This window comes from Monocercomonoides exilis (genome assembly GCF_001643675.1).
Source record: "Monocercomonoides exilis strain PA203 chromosome Unknown scaffold53-602328, whole genome shotgun sequence".
NCBI classification, from domain to species: domain Eukaryota; phylum Preaxostyla; order Oxymonadida; family Polymastigidae; genus Monocercomonoides; species Monocercomonoides exilis.
The window spans coordinates 519,463-538,749 of NW_027150598.1; the positions used below are offsets into that span (position 1 = coordinate 519,463).

Here is a 19,287-nt window from a genome sequence, read left to right on the forward strand (position 1 = left end):
AAAATATGAAATTTTTATTGTACTTGGAAATTTAACAAAAGGAAGTTTTCAAAAATAATTTGACAATTAGAATTATTTTTGGTGTAACTGATTAAAACATAAAAAAAAAAAAAAAAAAAAAAAAAAAAAAAAAAGTAATTTACTCATAAGTTTGTTAAAAATATTGAAATCACTTTCAGAAAGTGATATATATGTTATTCATTTATAACTCAGTTTTTTTTGTAACATTTAATTAATTATCATGAGTGATTTTGAATTCTAATGTTAAAAATAAAAGATAGACAATTTTCTTCACTTCTCCCAGTGTGAGTTGAAAGGAAAAATTAACAGTATTGCATTCATAAATGCGAACAACATGATCATTTCACTTTTTTTCCTTTGATCATTCATCCCATTTTAAAATACTTCATTTTCTGAAAGTCAATTATTGTTCCAAGGGATACTTATGTCATTTGTTGGGGATGATTTTTGGGCAGAAACTGGAATATTTTCATATATTCCAGTTCCCCAGATATTTTTATTGACTTCTCCGAAAGTTAACAAAATTTGTGCAAGGACTAATTTGACTTTTAAGCAACTATTGGATCCATTTCGCGTTTTGAATACAACATGTTTGCACTCTTTTGCCTAATATTTTTTTTTTTTTTTTTGTAAAACATTCTTTTTCTTATCTCTTTCAAACGGTTTATTTTTAAACTATTTTGAAACATGGTTAACGTCAAAGTGGATATAAAGATTAAAGATGAACAATATAAAGTTTCAGAATTTCGCGTTCAATATGTCACATATTCTGATTTGAAACATCTTGAGTCAGTTTGAATTTTTAAGTTCCATTTAACATTTCTTTAATGAGTTTTCAATATTTGTACAATAATTTTCAATTTTCTACAGGATGAATCATTTGAAAACGCGATTCACAAGCGCATGGAAATGCACTCTCCTTCACTTCCGGTCATTTTTTCAGGAACATACGAGACTGATCTTACAAACGGAAATATACCACTTTTTCCTTCTCATAAACATATTCATTCTCCTTGGTTTGACGATTCAATGAAGCTTGTTTTGCGTGCTGCAATGATGACGAACTATTCAACTTTGTATCACCATGTTGGTGCAATAATTGCAGTTAGCTCAAGAGAAGATGATGTTCCATCAGCTTTTCGCCAACTGTTGGACGAGTTGAACGTTTGCCTGTTTTTCTACCCACACAATTTGCATAAGAATTTTTCTTGTTGATTCTTTCATATGCTCCAATTTTAATTATTTATTAACCAAAAATGAATTATTTTCAATTCAAATATCAGAATCTTCGTCCAATATCCATTCAGGGATGCACTTCACATCAAGACGCGCCTGTTCTGTTACTTATAGTACACGATGCAAGCGCCTGCGCTCCGCAATCAAGTGCCGAATCGTCAGATTTCGCCTCATCTGCTCCTGGCTCAGGGGAATACCAAGATGCGCCGAATCTCGACTATCTATTGGCTGAAGCAGATTCCTTGTTCAGCCGCCCTGTTTATGCCCTCACCATCAATTCCCGCAATGCTGTTGCTTATTCAGCCCCCAAGCCCACCAGCCAACCACCCGCACCGAAGCCAACTACAGCAGCAACCGCTCTTCCTCGCCCGAGTGCTCTGCAAGCTGTGTCTTCAGCCACTTTTGTTGCAGACCAGACAAACGCTTCTTTGTTTGGCAGCAGAGATCCGTCTGCAGGCAGAGCACAGCAGGGAAACACTCAGCAGATGTTCGACACAACATCGAGTGACGACATCTCATTCTTCGACCAGCAGTTTTCGACTCCGCCTTTGCCTTCTTCTTCTTCAATTTCTTCTTCTTCCTCGCCTTTTTCTTCAAACACTTCGATATCTGCATTCGGAAACAGTGAGCTTATCCCTCAAATCAAACCATTGAGGCAATCTCCAATCAACAAAACAACAACAACAACAACTTCTTCATCATCTCCTTCTTCTCTTTCTTCTTCTTCTTCTTCTTCTTCCAATCCGCCTCGAATGCCTCCCAACCCTTCCTCCAATCGATATGCCAGGCAGACGCAGCTGCTCGCCCAGCGCTTTGGCTCCTTCCGCGCCACACGCCACTCGTCCAACCTTCTTTCTGCGCCTCTCCATTCAAACGTCGCCTCGCTGCCCATCCACAACTGCATCGACATCTGCATTGAACAGCCAACTGCTTCTTCATCCTCTTCTTCTTTCTTGTCTTCTTCGACTTCTTCAACATCGTTTGCGGAGCCTGCTGCAAGAGGATCGATGGCCCCACCTCAGCTCACACTGAATCCGCTCACTCGCTCCACTTTTGTTCCTCCTCCTCCTCCTCCTCCGCCTCCTCCTCAGCGCAAAGCACCTTCTTTGCCTTCTTCCTCTTCCTCTTCCTCTTCTTCCTCTTCTTCTCTCTCTTCCTCTGCTTCCACAGGCTCCTTCACCCAGTTTCAGTCCCAAAGCAATCCTTCGATGCAGTCACAGACACAACTCCAGGCGCATCCTCGTCCTCACGTCGCTTCCATCTTCAACAATCCATATTTCTCCACAACTTCCTCTGAATCTGAAGGAATGCCTTCATCATCATCATCATCATCATCATCATCATCATCATCATCATCATCTTCTTCTTCTTCTTCTTCGTATTTCCAGTCTGATTCTTCTTCTTCTTCTTCTTCATTTTCATCAGATGTTCAGTCATCCAACACACTTTCTCCTTCATTCAAAGGCTCCTTTTCTTCTTCTTCCTCTTTCAAGTCTTCTTATCCTCTTTCTGAACCGCTTCCTTCTGTTTCTCTGGTTTATTCTCCACAGCCATCTGCTGAATCTTCACCAAATATTCCGTCTGCCTTTGATTCTTCATCAAATTCTTCTTCCTCTTCCTCTTCCTCTTCTTCCTCCTCCTCCTCCAAACCAGCCATTCTTCTCTCTGAAGCCGATGTCAACAGCACCCACCGCTTTGTGATGCAGTTTCTGTCTTGTTTTGTGCTGCCTTATTTGTCCTCTGAAATCACCCGCCTCAAAACTGGGCTGACGAGCAAAGGAGTGTTTGGAATTTTTTCCTCCAAAAAGAAGATGAAGAAGTATCCAGAAGGAACAAGAAAGTTTGATTTTTAATCTGAAAAAAATATTTTTGGATTTCATTTTTTTTGCTTTTATTTGTTCTGAACATTTTATGATTCATTCATCAATACGATACTATTATGATTGCTATAAACATTTGTCATTTCTGATTAATTTTCATTTCTATCTTTCTCATTCCTCTCTCTCTCTTTTCCTCTCTCTCTCTCTCTCTCTCTCTCTCTTTCTTTCTTTCTTTCTTTCTTTCTTTCTTTCTCTCTCTCTCTTTCTCTCATTCATTCATTCATTCTTTCTTTCTCTCCCTTTCTCTCTTTCATTCATCCTCTTTCTGTTTTATCCCCCCCCCCCCCAACCCTTCATCAGCATTGCGCCAACCAGCGAAGAGATCTCTCGTCTGCGGCAGGCCGATCTCTGTCTCCTTCTCAACCTTCCTTCAGCAGCCCTTCCGCTCTACCGCGGGCTGCAGAAGGAGTTCTTTGAAGCGAATCTGCTGCTCCACTCCGCATTCACCAACATCTGCATCGCCCTCTGCCACTTCGCCAACACTTCGCTGAAGGACAGAGAGAAGAAGCTGCCAAAGGCCATCGTGAGGATCCAGAACGGGGTCGCCTTCTTTGCAAGAGAGCTCGAAAAAGTCAACAGCGAAATCATTGCAGCACAAGGGAATGCATCGCAGGGGGTGTTTCTGTCTCTTCCCCCGCCTCCTCCTTCCTCTTCCTCTTCTTCCTCTTCTTCTGATTCCACATTCGAAATCAAAGCAGACTACTCCTATGGCCCGCAGCCCACCAGCAATGCCGGCCTCACTTCAGACGCTGCCTACACCGGAAGCCCGCAAAACTCGCTTTTCTACTGCAGCCGCCTCTCTCTTCGGATGATCGTCTTCTATTTCTCTCTCTTTGTCGCTCGGGAGGTGCAGTCGCAGAGCCGGACGAAGTTTCGTGGGGTGCTTGCAGATGCAGTGAGACTAGATGCGCATTTGTATGCGCTGAACACAGGAAAAGTGGCGAAACAAGGAAGTTTTGGTGATTTTGGGTTTGGTTACGGGCAGATGAATGCGATTTCTGCTTCTTCTGCGGCTTCTGCTTCTACGGCGATGGCAGCACAGAAGCCAGTTATGCTGCAGTCTTCGCCGCTTCTTCCGCTTTCATCGTATTTGCTGAACACGCCACACACAAACATCACAGACACACTCACCGTCTTCAACCCCATCCTCACCCCGCCTCTTCAGCCTCTTCCTTCTTCTTCCTCTCCTTCTTCTTCCCCTCTTCTTTCTTCTTCCTCTTCTTCTTCTCCTTTCTATTCTTCTTCTCCAACTGCTTCGTATTATGGCCCTATGCGCGCATCTGCACTGGCTTCTGCTTCTTCTGCCTCTTCTGCCTCTCCTCGAATGCCTCCTGCCCTCACCTCAAACCCACTAAGTTCTCCAAACACAAACAGAGCCAATATTCCAGTCGGCCAGCCGTCGCCTTTGAAATCACAGCAAACTTCACCCATTTCTCGTTCTTCTCCAACTTCTTCTTCTTCTTCCTCCTCCTCTTCCTCCTTCTCCTCCTCATCTTATTCTTCTTCTCTTGTCTCTCTCGCCACACTCATCTGCCTCCAGCAGCTGTCCGTCCACCTCAACAACCGCCGGCGTTTCTGTGCTGTCACCTTCGCCCTCGCCTCCCACTTCGCCCAGAAAGAGCTGCCACTCCATTCGCTCTATTCCATCTTCCTCATCCGCTCTGCCCTTTCCTCCTCTTCTCCCCACCGAAGTGTCATTGAAACCTCCTTCGACGAAGCACTCACGCCGTCTGCTCAGAACCTCCTCTCGACCACAACCGCCTCTTCTCTCGCTGCGCTGAAGGCTGCCTCGCCCACCCCTTCACCTTCTCCCTCTTCTTCTCCCTCGTTTTCTCCCTCTGCCTCCATGTTCTTCTCCACTCCTTCTGCTTCTCCTGCTTTCTCTCCGTCTTATTCGTTTGTCTCACCTTCTCCTCAGCCATTTCTGAATGCCTTGACTCCACCTGTAACAATTGCGGTTCCTTTCTTTTTGCCTTCTTCTTCCTCATCTTCGCTGACTTCTCCTCTTCCTGCACTTCTCTTCAATTCGCTTTCGTTTCTCTTTCCTTTCGCTTCGAGACAACATTCTTCATCATCATTAGCATCATCGTCATCTTCTTCTTCCTCATCATCTTCAAATGTTTGGGATGCACTTGAATTCCCTCTTCGTCTTTCTCTCTCCAAACTCCTCTTCTCTCTCAAGCGCTATCGTCTGGCTGAAGTCTCTTTTCTTTCTCTGCTTTGCCTTTCGCCTTCTGTTTTGTGCTCTTCAAAAAGGCTGTTTGAAAAAACCCTCTCAGACTTCTTCCACGTCAGCTATCAGTGCGATCTGCTGGCTTCGTATGCAGAGAAGGAAGAGAAGGAGAAGGAGAAAGAGAGAGAAAGAGAAAGAGAGAAAGAGAGAGAAAAAGCCAGACTGGCTGAAGCGACAGGGGAAACAGATTATTTCCGCTTTGGTTCTGATGAATATTCTACTCGTTCGCAGTCAATCGACAGCTTCTCTTCTCTTTCACAAGACATCAGCACTCGCCACGAGCAGACTGAACAGCAGCAACAATCAGCACAGCCAAACATCATCCACACTCCTCTTCCATTTCGAGTGAGGGTGTCTCTTCCGTTTCCAGTTGTGGTTGACTCGTCATTCCGTGTTGTCACGCCACACATGCTGCGACTGATGAAGTTGACGAATCAGCTGAGATTTGGATCATTGGTGCATAAGAGAAGAGGAGGAAGAGAGAAAGGAAGAGGAAGAGGAAGAGGAGGAAGAGGAGAATTTGGAGGAGAAGGAGAAGGAGAAGGAAGGTTGGGGATGGGGATGAATGGAGAAGAGAGAAGAGGAGGAGGCAAAGATGACTTTTATGATGAGTGGAATGTGATTGTGGATGGGCGAGGGATTAGCAAAAGAGGAGCGACGATTGAAGAGATCGACGAAGACAGCGAGGGAAGCGGAAGTTGCAGCGACAGCTCAGAAATCAGAGAGCTTTTGGAGGAATATGGGCAAGACAGCCCAGTTGGAATGGGAGAAGACAGAGGAACTAAGAGGAGGAGATTGAAGAGGAGGAAGAAATGTGCTTATCCTTCTTCATTTCCTGCTGTGTATATTTCATCATCATCGCCTATTAGACAGCTGCTTGGAGAAGATCAACCTTCTCATTCTTCTTCCTCTGCCTCTTCTTCTTCTTCTTCTCTTTCTGCTGCTGCATCCACCCTTTCCTTCCTGGCTGAGTGGAAGAGCGTCGACCAAGTGTTACGTCGCTTCTCTTTGAAAGCGCTGTCACAGACAGAAAACGACAGAATCGCCTCGTATGCTCCTTCTGCCTTGTCATTTGGATCACAATCAGCAGAAGTGGAAGAATGGATAACGCGACAGTCTGATCTGTCACCTTATTCGTCATCTGCTTCCTCTTCTTCCTCTTCCTCTTCTTCTTCTTCACAACAGCTGACTTCTCTCAACAAGCAGACTGGCCCTTCTGCTGTGCCCACACCTGTTTTGTCGACTTCTCCACTGACGGCGTCGCTCATCCAGTCGCCTTTCTCTCATCACTCTGCCATTTCTCCTTCATCATCATCATCATCATCTGCTTCTTCAGCTTCTTCTTCCTCTTCCTTTGGAACAGCTGGAGATCTGATCATTCGAAGACCTTCTGTCTCTTCTCCTTCTTCCTCCTCCTCTTCATCTTCCTCTTCTTCTTCATCCCAACAGTCCCAACTCTCTCTCTCTTCGCAGCGTCCGAGCGAAGACGAGCAGAAGCGCATGGTCATCGAAGGGATTAAGCAGCAGATGTCGGTGGAGGCCAAAGCGAAGCCCGAGGAAGTGCGAAGGGATGTTGTGGAAGGCGAAGACTTGTTTGTCTTTGTTGATGTTAGTAACCCCACATGCGCTGCTCTTCCGCTGTCGAATGTCACACTCACGTTCTCCTTCAGCACAGTTGATCCACTTGTGGATAGAGATAATAGTGCATCATCATCACCATCATTATCAAGTACTTCTGCTTCTGTTGCACCTAAAGTTGTGTCTGTTGCTTCTCGTTCCATTTCATCATCATCATCATCATCTTCTTCTTCATCGTCTGCTTCTTCTCCATCAAATACAACCTCTTCTTATTCTTCCTCCTCCTCGTCCTATCGTTTTGTCGACTGCGACGTTCACAACTTCCTCCTCCAGCCCTTCACAACTGTCTCTCTTCTCTTCACAGTCACTCCGCTTGCTGCTGGTTTCCTCGCCATCACAGGAGTATCTTGGTCGATGCACAACCCAGCCAATCCGAAGTCGTTTATGTCACTTTTGAATGAAAAGACACAAGAAAGAGAGCGAATGAAGGAGAAGTTCGATACAACAAGACGGGGGAGCACTTCAACTGAAGGAGAAGGGACGGGGAAATCAGTTTCTCCGCTGTCTTCCTCTTGTTCTCCTCAGCTTCCTCTTCCTTCTTCACCTTCTTCTTCTTCTTCTTCCTCCTCCTCATCTTCTTCTCAGTTTCTTCTCTCCTCTCCTCTTGCACGAACAACATCCACCCCATCCAAATCCCATTCGTCTGCTTTGTTCTCCAACTACACCATCCCTTGCTTCCATCCTCTTTCTCTGTCTGGCTCCCGACTCCACCACAACCGCGCCTCCATCCAGAACCAGCTGCACGCCCCCAACAGAATGAACATGTTTCGTGTTATTTCTCCTCTGCCTCTTCTGTCGCTGTCTGTGGAGAATGCGCCGAGTGTGCTGCTGTGTGGAGAGCAGTGGCAGAGCGCGGTGCTGAGGATAACAAACAGAGGCCCAGTGGCAGCAGGGCAGGTGCATCTGGTGCACGACGGGAGAGAGGCAGTGGTGGTGGATGTGTTTGGGCTGAGGAGAGGAGGAGTTGGAGTTGGAGTTGGAGTTGGGATGGGAGATGGGGTGAATGAGGGAGAAAGAGAAAGAGAAAGAGAAAGAGAAGGAAGAAGAGGAAGAGGAAGAGAAGAGAATGAAAGGGAGGAAGAGAAGGAGAGGAGAAGAAACCCAGATGCTGTTATTGATAATTCCAAAGGGGATGAACAGAAAAGAGGCAAAGATGAAGCAGATAATGAATCACAAGTACCACAATTGTTGGGACAAGGAGAGAGAGAAGAAAATGAGAAGAAGAGGCGAGGAAGTTCAGGTAAAGTGAGAGAAGCCAATGGAGAAGAAGAAGAGGAAGGAGAAGAAGAAGAGGACAGAAACAGCGGAGAGATGGATGAAGAACAAGAGCTGTTTGATTCAGGCGATTCAATAAGAAATCCTTTGATTTCGCGAAGAAGAGACAAAAATTCATCTTTGGCAACTGCAACATCTTCTTCTTCTTCCATTCCTTCCTCGTTTCCCATCAGAAGCAGAGCTTATTCTCCGCCTCGCATTCCTCTTCGGCAGTCGTTTTTGACTGCTTCTTCTTCAAATCTGTCAGCTTCTGCACTCCATTCCATTCTCTTCTCTTCTCTTCTCCCTGTCTTCTCTATTTCTTGGTCTTCAGATTATTCTTCTTATTTTGGCAATGTTACTCATTCGCCAATTGTCAGTTCTTCTCCTTTATCCCCTTCTTCTTCTTCATTATCTCCTTCTTCATCTCCATTGTTTTCTTCTTCTTCCTCTTCTTCTTCTTCCTCCTCTTCTTCTTTCTCTCAAAACACCTCTGCCTTCCTCTCAAACTATTGCTCTTCTCTTCTTCCTCTGACTTCTCTTTTCACTGGCTTCAAATACGGTTTCAGTTGCGATGAAGAAGAAAGAAGCGACGAGAAAAATGCCTCAAAAGATGAGAATTTACAGAAGAACACGAATGACAGAGGAAGAAGGCTTTTCAATGGAATTGTGGTCAGCAGAGGTGGAGCAGCTGTTTTAGACCCGAAAATGCCGTTTGGAGCGAACGCTGCTTCGAATCAGGCGGATATTTCGAGTGCCATTTGGAGTGGCGATGTTTCGTCACTTGCTCGTTTTGCGCCTTCTTCTTCGCTTTCGTCTTCTTTTTCTCCTTCTCCTTCTTCTTCGCTTTCTTCTTATTCAACTTTCTCTTCTCGTTTATCAACTCCTCTTTCGATTCTTGTTCCTTCCTCCTCTTCTGATACTCAAAATAGCACTCTTTCTCCTTCTTCTCCTTCCTCCCCCTCTTCTTCATCTTTCTCTTCTTCTTCCTCCTCCTCCTCTTCTTCTCTCCCCATCTCCATGCGTCCTCTCCTTCCTCTCTCTTATCTTCATCCTCTTGTTCGCTCTTTATGGGCTGAGTGGTGGGCTGTTCAGGGATTCTGTGCACCTTCTTTCTTCCTCTTCAAAGACAATCTCCAAAACGAGAGAGGAAGAGAAAAAGAGAGGCAGTTTTTGTATTCAAAACAGCTTTCATCGTCTTTCTCGACTTCGACAGGAAAACGTGCTGTGCAATCACATCCTTCTCCATTAACATCTTCATCATCTTCTTCTTCTTCATATTCCTCTATTAACCCCCATCTCCCCAGCTCAACCTCTTCCTTAAGCCAAGTGTCCTCTTCCCTTCTTTCGATGTCTTCACCTTTCGTTCTGAATGTGAAGGATTCTGACATCACCCTCATCTCCTTCTCAAACGCTGCCTCTGCCGTCGCTTCTCTCTCTCGCTCTCTTTCAAACAGCGCTAATTCTTCGCTTTCTGCTGCTTCTGCTTCATCTGCTAATGATTTCATTGGTTCATCATCATCGTCATCGTCTTCTTCTTCTTCTCTTCCAAATGGAAATGGAGGCATAGGCAACTTATCTTCTTCTCCGTTGCATCATTCTTCTCTCTCTCACCAGAATCCTCTTTCTCTCCTTTCCACATCGCTTTCTTCGTCTTCTGCATCTTCTCTTCGCCCTTCTTTCTCTTCCACTGCTGCTGCAATGTCTTCTTCTTCTGCTTCTGCTTCTTCTGCTTCTTCCTCTTCTTCCAATCGCAACTCACTTATTTCTTCTCTTCTTCCTTCTCCTCTTTCTTCCTTCTCATCCTCCCTCTCTTCCTCTTCCTCTTCTTCTTCTCCTTCCTCCACTTTATCTGGCTTATCCCCTTCCTCTTCTGTTCTTTCTTCTTCCTCTTCCTCTTCTTCTCCTTCTCTCTCCTTCTCCACCACTCCCGTCACAGGCACCACTCCATCTGCTCCTCTTCCTCTTTCTTCTCCTTCTTCTCCTTCGCCTTTCATTGCTCTTCCTCCAAACGAACCTTTCTCTTTCTCCTCTTTCTTCCGCGATGCTGTCATCTACCCTGGTGAGTCTGTAATTGTTCCTCTCATCTTCCGTGGCACTTTCTCTTCTTCTTCTTCTTCTTCTTCTCTTTCTTCCTCTTCCTCTTCCTCTTCTTCCTCTTCTTCAAGCGACAAACAACTCTTTTCGCTTCCTTCTTCGTCGGTTGAATTGACACAAACAGCGTCTTCTTCGCTTTCTGCGCAGCTTTCGAAAGATGTAGAGACGATGCAGCAGATGGGAATCTGTTCATATTCAACTGCCATCTCTTCATCTGCTCCTCCTCCTTCATCTTCTTCTTCTTCTTCTTCTTCCTCTTCTTCCTCTTCTTCTCATTCTGCTTTTCGAAGAGTCATTCACTTTGCTGTCAGCTACATCGACATCCCCACAAAAGACCAGAAAAACAGCCTGCCAACATCACCCACTGCTCCTCTCTCGCCTTCCTCCTCCTCCTCTTCTTCTTCTTCTCCTTTCAGTTCAAATCCTTTCTCTTCTTCTTCTTCCTCTTCCTCTTCCTCCTCATCCGCCTCCACCTTCTACCGCCCTCTCCGCACCTTCCTCTCCTCAGGCACGTTGGATGCTGTGCCCTTTCGTGTGTCCCGCACTGTCCATTCGTTTGCTGTTATCCCATCTGTCTCAGCTGCTGCCACCCTCACCCGCTCAGCTGCCCACCCCTCTGACCTCATCCTGTCGCTCACGCTGAAGAACGAGACACTTTTCAGGCAGATTTGGAAGGAAAGCACAAAAAGAGGAGATGGAAGAGAAGGAAGAAGCAGAAGCAGAGAGGAGAAGAGAGGGAGAGAGAAGAGAGGGAGTGTTGGTAATGCGGAGTTTGCCAGCGGAAGAGGAGTGAATGTTCCTCAGAGGCCTTCGCTGCTCTATCAACAGGGCGCTCCTCTTACTGCACGAAATCGATCGTCTCTTTCGCTTTCTTCTTCTTCTTCTATTTCAACATCTCCTCCTCCTCCGCCGCCTTCTTCATCATCTTCATCATTTTCCTCCTCCTCTTCCTCTTCTTCTTCCCCTGTTATTCCAACCACCACCGCCACACTCATCAGAATTCGACAGGTTTCTCTTCTCTCTCCAATTTATGGCCTTCTTCCGATTTCTTCCTCTTCTTCTGTTGGAGAAGATGATGTGGATGTAGATTCAATGAACGAGGCATTCGACAACAGATTCAGAAATTGCATTCACAACAAAAAGGGAAGAATGAATAAGAAGGAAGAGGAAGGAGAAGGAGAAGGAGAAGGAGAAGGAGAAGAAGAAGAAAGAGGGAATTTGAATGGAAGAGAAAGAGAAAGAGAAATAAGAAATGGACAATTGGAAAAAGGAAGAATAAACAAAAGAGATGGATATTTGAATAACAAAATGATCATCAAAACTAATCCACCTAATTCTTCTTCTTTGGCTTCTTCTCCTTCTTCCAATCATTCTTCTTCTTCCTCTTTTTCTTCTGACCAATTAGATCTCCGTTCTTCATTTACTGAGCATCCAAGTGACATGTTTGTGCTTCAGCCGCAGCGTTCGACTCGTCTTTTGTTCCGTCTTTCGCTTCGATCCGCAAAACAAACAGCGAAAAGGCTGAAGAAGATGGCAGAAAGAGAAAAGAAGGAGGAGAAAAGAAGGAGAGAGAGAGAGGGAAAGGAAGAAGGAGAAGGAGAAGGAGAAGAGAAGAAGAATGAATTGGAAGAGCAGAGAGAAAGAGAAAGCGATGAAGAAGAACGAAATAGAAAAGAAGGAGAAAGAGAAGAAGAAAAGGAAAATAAAGAAGAAGAAGAAGAGGAGGAGGAGGAAGATGAAGATAGACCAACAGTTCTGATATCTTCACCTGCTCTCAAAAGAAAAACGGAAAAAGATGAAATTTCGCAAAAGCCAACTTCTTTCCGAAAGTCGAAGATGAAATCGAAACAATCTTCAAAATACAGAAAAGGCAAAAAAAACAAAACAAATACGCTGAAAAGGAAGAGCAAAAAATTATCTTCTTCTTCTCATTCTTCCTCTCATCCTTCATCCAAACAGTTCAATCTGTTTGACACTTTGGATATGTTGTTTGATGGAGACGATGAGCCAGTTGGCTTGCTCTCTCCACTCTATTGCACTTCTGATTATCTTCTTTGTTCTTCTCATTCTCCTTCTTCCTCTTCCTCTTCTTCTTCCTCTCCTTCTTTTCCTTCCTCTTCCTTGTTCCCTCCTTCCTCCTTCTGCCCTCTTCATTCCTTCCCTTCTTTCACTTTCTTCTCAAACGAATACAAATACCACCAGCAGCTCCGCCTCAGCCAGGAAAAGCTGAAAGACAAAGAAAGAACAAGAAGAGAATCTTCTTCTTCTTCTTCTTCTTCCTCTCAGTTTTCTTCCAACAGAAGAGAAGAAGCCATTGGCGTGTTGAATGGCGAAGGTGGCTGGTTTGGCGGGGTGACTGAAGAAGACGAGAAGGAAATGCGAAGAAGAAAATCAGAAAGAGATGTGAGGAAAGCGAAGAGAGATTTGAAGATGTTTGCGTCTGCGACGAATGCGAATGCATTTGGAATGGGAAACAACCAAATATCTTCGCCTTCATCTTCCTCTTCCAATTCTTCTTCTTCTTCTTCATATTCATCATCATCAACAACAATGCAGAAGCGTAAGCACAGTTTATCTCCACGCCATTCGCATTCCTCCACAATGGATGGAATTGGCAGCATTTCTCCGCTTTTTGCCACTCGTTCTTATCAAACTGCACAACAACAACAACAAAACATTCCTCTTTCGCCAACAAGAAAAGGAGATTTATTAGCTTCTCCTTCATCATCATCATCTTCTTCTTCCTCCTCTTCCTTCTCTTCTTCCTCTTCTTCATCTTCAATTTGTCTACGCCATCTGATTGCCAACAGCTGGCTTCCATCTCACTTGTCTTCGTTGTCTCGTGCTCAGCTTGTTGTCATGTGGGATGCTGTGACTATTGAAACAACTGATCAATCTCTCTTTTCTTCTTCCTCTTCTTCCTCTTCCTCTTCATCTTCTTCCTTCTCTTCCTCTTTATCAGCTTCCTCTTCTTCCTCTTCTCTTTCTCATCATCAAACGACTCAACCTCCTCAATATCCTCCTCCTTCCAAACCACATTCATCGTCGTCGTCGTCGTCATCTTCTTCTTCTTCTTCCTCATCTTCTTCTTCTTCCAATCATTCTTCTCATTCAACCAGATCTTCTTCTTCTTCTCTCTCTCAACGAAGACTTTCTTCTCCTTCTTCTCGTTCGCTTGATTTGTCTTCTCGTTCTCCTCTGATGTTAGCTCATACATCGCCTTATTCACCTTCTTCTTCTTCTTCTTCTTCTTCTTTCAATCGTTTGCCCTTCCGCATCATCAGAAACTGCCAGGGACAAACTCATCTTTTCGATTTATCGTTTGCTTCTTCGTTTATTCCTCTGGTTTCATCATCATATTCTTCTTCTTCTTCTTCTTCCTCTTCTTCTTGTTTAGATCCTCCAAGCAATATTCGCATACCCTCTCTTCCGCCTGTTGTCTCATTGCCTTCCAAACCATCCAGCATTTCTGTTCCTTTTCCTCTTTCTCTCCTCAAAAATTCTCCTTCTTCTTCTGTTTCTTCTTCTTCTTCTTCTTCTTCCATTCAAAATGCTCGTCGACAAGCTGTCGTCACACATTCCACTCAATTAACTTCAAACCCTCCTTCTCTCTTCCCTCCTTCTCTTCCTTCTAATTCTCTTTCATTTTCATCATCGTCATCATCTTCTTCTTCTCCATCTCAATCAACAAAGAAATCATATCAAAAATCTTCTCTTGGCTGTTCAACTCTTCCTATTTCGTCCACTCAAACTGCGGAATTTCAGCCGGCACCTTCGCTTTTGTCGTCTTTGTCGCCTCTTTCGCCTTCTCTTCGCCTTCCTCCCACTCCTGTCTTCATTGCCTCTTCTTATTCAACTGCTTTTGCTTCCACTTCTCAATCATCATTATCATCATCTTCTTCTTCGCAAACTTCGAATGTGTTTGGCTCTGTCTCAACAGGATTCTCTGCTTCTTCCTCTTCCTCTTCCTCTTCTTCTGGACATTCTTCAACGTTTTCTGCTTCTTCTTCTTCTTCTTCCTCTTCCTCTTCTTCTTCGATGTTGTATCATTCTATTTGGTCAACCTCAACAGCTTCACCTGTTTCTCTCTCTTTGTCGCATCCTCGTGTCATCTGCATCAGCACTGAAATGCCAAAGAAAAGAAAAGAGAAGAAGGAGAAAGAAGGAGAAGGAGAAGGAAAAGAGGAAGATGGCAATAACACTTCACAAAACAACAAGGATTTGAACAAAGAAAGAGAAAGAAGAGAAAAAGAAGAGAAGAAACAAGAAGAAGCACCAAAAGAAGCAGAGGAGATGAGGAAACGCCAATCTGCTTTGAGCGATTCTCTGTTTGACACAACAGCCGATGGAGAATCAGAACATTACAAAGAATTATTGCCTTCTGAAGCAATTAATCCTGTTCTTTCTTCTTTCTTCTCTCGTTCTTCTGCTTCTTCTTCCTCTTCCTCTTCAAATTCATCATCATCACATTCTTCTTCATCATCATCTTCTTCTTCAGTTGCGTTTTCTTCTCGTGTCCCTCCTTCCTTCAACAGACCCCTTCCCTTCCCAGAGCCAGTCTTGAAAGTTAAGCCAACCGCCGACACATCCGAATTCTCCATCACTTCTTCTGCTTCTTCTCTCTCTTTCGTGGCTAAACTGACTCTCTTCAACAACACCCCTGTCCTTCTCCGCTGTTTTGTCCTGTGCAACTCGTCTTCTCCTTTCACTGATTCGACTTCTTCCACTCACTCATTCACTCCAATCATCACTGTGATGCCTGGAATGTCAAATTTCACCAACCACATTTCGTATCCGGTGAATCTGAGGGGAGAAATGAAGAAAGAGGGAAGAGAAAGAGGAGAAGGAGGTGCTTATCGTGTTTCTTCTTCTTCTTCTTCCTCTTCCTCATCTTCTTCTGCTCAGAGCATAACTGCCTCACAGATTGGAGGGAATGGAATGGCGAAAGGCAGAGAAGACCCAAAAAGGGCGAAGAAGAAAGGAATTTCAGACAGAAATGCTGTTCAGATGGCAGAAAAGCATGATTTCAGATGGAGCGAAGGAAAAACAGTGAGGGTTTCGCATGATTTGTGTGGGTTGAGCGATTCATCTTCGCCTTTTGCTTCGTCTTTTGCATCGCCTTCTTCTTCTTCTTCGTTCATTTACCAGCCTCCTCTTACGTCTTCCTCGTCTAATCAATCATTCGATTTTACTCCAAATCCATTAGTTACTTCATCATCATCATCTTCTTCTTCTTCCTCCTCCTCCTCCTCTTCTTCTTCTTCATCATCTGTTCCTGCTGCCTTTTCCTCTGCCTCTTCCTCTGTCACCCCTCTTTCATACACCCCTGTCTATTCTCCCAAAGCAGATAGCATCCTTCACATAGACTCTCTCATTCACGAGCAGATGCTCCTCTTTTCGCTCAGCGCAAACCGCTCTGGCTTTTTCATTGACAACACTCTGAATGAGGAAGAGAGAAGAAGAGAAGAAGAAGTCCTTTTGGAGGAGTATGGCGCGGAATCAACTGCAATCCACACGCTTTTCAGTGTCTGCCCTCAAAATGACTATTGGAAAGGGAAGTTTGGTGAGAATTCGATGGAACCTGGTTCGTTTGTTGCGTTTTCGCCGTCTTCTTTCTCTTCTTCTACTTCTTCTTCACTTTCTTCTTCTTCTTCTTTATCTTCTTTATCTTCTGAAGCACAACAGGAAACTCCCATTCGAATGAATCGCAATTCATCTGGATTGGTTTCTTCATCATCTTCTTTGTCTTCTTTGTCGTCTTTGACTTCTTTGACCTCTTCTTCCAGTGAAAGTGCACTCAATTCGCCTTTTTCTGCCTCTTCTTCATTCGCCCCGAATGAAAAAGCTGAAGATGAGTCACAATCTCCTCATCTGCCATCTCAAGCGAGTGAAAAGACATTTGAGACAGAAATGGAAATACCTCAGACAACAACAGAAACAGCAGAAACACCAGCTGAAGAAGAGCAATCAACAAAACTTTCTTCTCTTTCTACTCCAACCCCAATCACTCCATTGCCTTCTGCTTCTTCTCGCCCTCAATCTTCCTTTGCCTTCCACCAGCGCGGACTTTCTGCTCCTTTCTCTCGTTTTGCTCCGTCTTCTCATCTTTCTAACAGCCTCTCACGATATCCACAGCGCCTGGCGAGTTCTCCTTCGAGTTCTCTTTCTGCCTCTCTTTCAGCTTCTCTTTCTGCGCTTCCTTCTCTTTTGACTCGCTCTCCTCTTTCCACCCTGCACAATCGCCATCATCCGCTTTCGATGGCGCTCAATGCCAGCTCTGTGAATGACCTGCACTCGCCTTCTTATTCGCCTTCTTATCCACTCTCTGCTTCTCCCTCTGCTTTGTCGCTTAGCCTTCTTTCTCGTTCTACTCATTCACTCACTTCATTCAATAAGACATCTGATGCTGATTCTGATTCGAATTCTAATTCTCTTTCTTCATCTCTTTCTCCTTCGCAGATGGACATTGATGCCTCGCTGATTGCTCACCAGACACCGTTTGGCGTCTCCATCAGCACAGGAAAGACAAAGGCTTGTTTATTTGCTGTTTCTGTTTCTCTCTCTCTCTCTTTTTTTTTTTTTTTACTTTTTTTTTTTTTTTTTTTTTTTTTTTTTTTTTTTGATGGTGATATTTTAAACTCACTTGGGAAAAAATGTTTACTTTGTGAGATATAATTTGAATCGGAATTTTTCAAATTTTCTTTTCATATTTATGCTTTCAACTTTAATTTTCTGTATATGAAATTTATCATTGACTTTTTTTTAAATGAATTTATTTATCTGTTGAACTGTTTTCTTATGAAATTCTTCAGAGCGCTGTCTTTTTATCGCCTTATTCGGAAACAACCATCAGTATTTTCGTAAACTTCCCGTTGAACGTTACGCAATCCACTAATCACAGGTCATTATTCACACCTTCTTACAGTGCAATTGACTTAAATTCTATTTCCGTATCTGTATCTGGGTTTGCAACCATTTTATTGACATTTCATAATTGATAATTTAAATATTTTGTAGGTTGGGTATTAACGATCAGATAATTCAATTACCTGGCCATCATGTTGTTTCAGTTGTTGTTGGAAAATGAAGTTTTGATTTTCTTATGATTGTGTGAAAGGTTTTTTGTAAGATCAAGAAACCACTGTTTTTTCTTTCACAGATACTTGAATCATTTTGCAACGTCTGCGCAGAATTATTGATATTTTTTATTTGTGTTAATTTTATTTGGGGATATATTTTATATTTTTTCAAACCATTTCGTTTACAGAAAGTGAAATGGCATCCAGGCTCAAAGACTCAAAGAATAATAACAAAACATTAATATGTTCTTCTCATCGTTTAAAACAGCATAAAACAGCAGATGATGCATTTCCTTCAGTCTTTTCTGAGCATCAAAAATCTTTTAATGATGTGTGCACATATTTTTGAAAGCATGCGTTTGTTTTTTGATTAATTCATTTTTCTTTTATTCAACAATCATTCTCACAGAATTCAAAACAAAATGCACCTATTCAAAAAAAGAAGGAACGAATGCTTAATGTGCACGATCGCTTTTCATCTAGCGCCGTATTTACATCTCCTCTTTCACACCGCGAAAGAATGCAGCATATAATTACAAGGTTGGAAAACAGCAAATCTCCAAGTATTCAAAGATCGAAAACATTAGCAAGTCTTGACCGGAATACAAAAGAAGATTTGTTGATAAATCACAATCAAAAAGATATTGCTTTTGAAGAGTTTCCCAGGAAATTTGTTCATGAACGTGAACCAATTGTATGTCTTCAAAAATAATTCAAATATATTCAATTTTTTGTTTTTTGCTCAGAAAAAGGAATGTTCGACAACATGTGACAATACTTCATTTTCTATCGAAACAATGAAGGCGTTTCATCAACTTGAAGATCTGACAATTTCTTTATCACAAGAATTTTCAAAATTGGAAGATACGAAACTGTCAATTTTGAAGACAATACAGTCAAATAAGGCAAAAAAGAATGTCGAGCAAATGCCAAAAAGTTGGTGCAACAATCTCCTCATTACAATAAATGTTTTGTTATTATTTAGTGTTTTTTCAATAGCAATCTTAATTTTTGAATTATTTGGGAAAGATGGAAAGGGTATTTTTTGTTGGAATAATGTTGATTTTTCAACAATTTTTCACAAATGGAAGTTACGTTAAATGGTTTTCTTTTTTCATTTTCTTTATTACGAGTTATTATTTTTTACCCACTAAAATTTTTATTCTCAAATCTTTTGTTTGCAATTATATTTTTCTATTAAAAAATAAGTGAATTTAAAATTTAATACAAAAATAAATATTTTTCTTTCAAAACCCAACGTGTGTTTTCATTTGTTGAATGACAAAACTTTTGATATTTGTTTTCAATTTCTTAACAAGAAAATGTGTTTTTTACGCTCTTGAATCCTGTTGCTTCCAAACTCCATTTAACTTCACTAATCTTCTATGTGCAAGCTTCAATACATCAATGCGATTTGTTCAATTACCAGAGATTAAACAAGAATGTTCTTTGTGTGAAAATGAAACAAAAAGAAGGAAAGAAGTGCTTTATAAGAGGAATGAGATTTTTAGAGAGAAATGTTTTCTATTGCATAGAACGCTCAAAATGTCTTCGCAAGGAGGCATATTCTGCACAACAAAAAGGCTTGACACAAAGGCTAATCTTATTCAGCAATGGCAAAACAATGTTCAAAACTGGTTGCAAGTTGACCATTTTTTCCCCCCATAAAGTTTGTGAAAAAAGTTGAAGCAGATTTTCAATGAAGAGGCCATCATTTGACTTTCATTCGTTTTCAACAATCAGTTGGAGTCATTCATCTTTATATTATCTCTTCCATAAAGGCACAGAATAGCCAAATTAATATTTTGAAAAAATCGTCAAGCTTCGAGGAAAGAAAATCTTTCACATT

At 42.6% G+C, this 19,287-nt stretch overlaps 2 protein-coding genes across 2 annotated transcripts; both read left to right on the forward strand.

The window, feature by feature from the left end:
- Positions 1-708: 708 nt before the first annotated feature.
- On the forward strand, positions 709-17,665 carry MONOS_14765 (uncharacterized protein; the record flags this gene model as incomplete). The annotated part of the gene is made up of 6 exons (XM_067867595.1): positions 709-813; positions 892-1,185; positions 1,305-3,097; positions 3,438-16,890; positions 17,172-17,323; positions 17,377-17,665. 6 exons carry the CDS (start codon positions 709-711, stop codon positions 17,444-17,446), a joined length of 15,867 nt encoding a protein of 5,288 aa, XP_067720549.1. The 3' UTR covers positions 17,447-17,665.
- Positions 17,500-18,675, forward strand: MONOS_18689 (uncharacterized protein). The gene is made up of 4 exons (XM_067871731.1): positions 17,500-17,539; positions 17,627-17,769; positions 17,848-18,132; positions 18,185-18,675. The coding sequence occupies exons 2-4, from the start codon at positions 17,635-17,637 to the stop codon at positions 18,536-18,538; spliced, it is 774 nt and encodes a 257-aa protein (XP_067720550.1). The 5' UTR covers positions 17,500-17,539; positions 17,627-17,634; the 3' UTR covers positions 18,539-18,675.
- Positions 18,676-19,287: the final 612 nt, after the last annotated feature.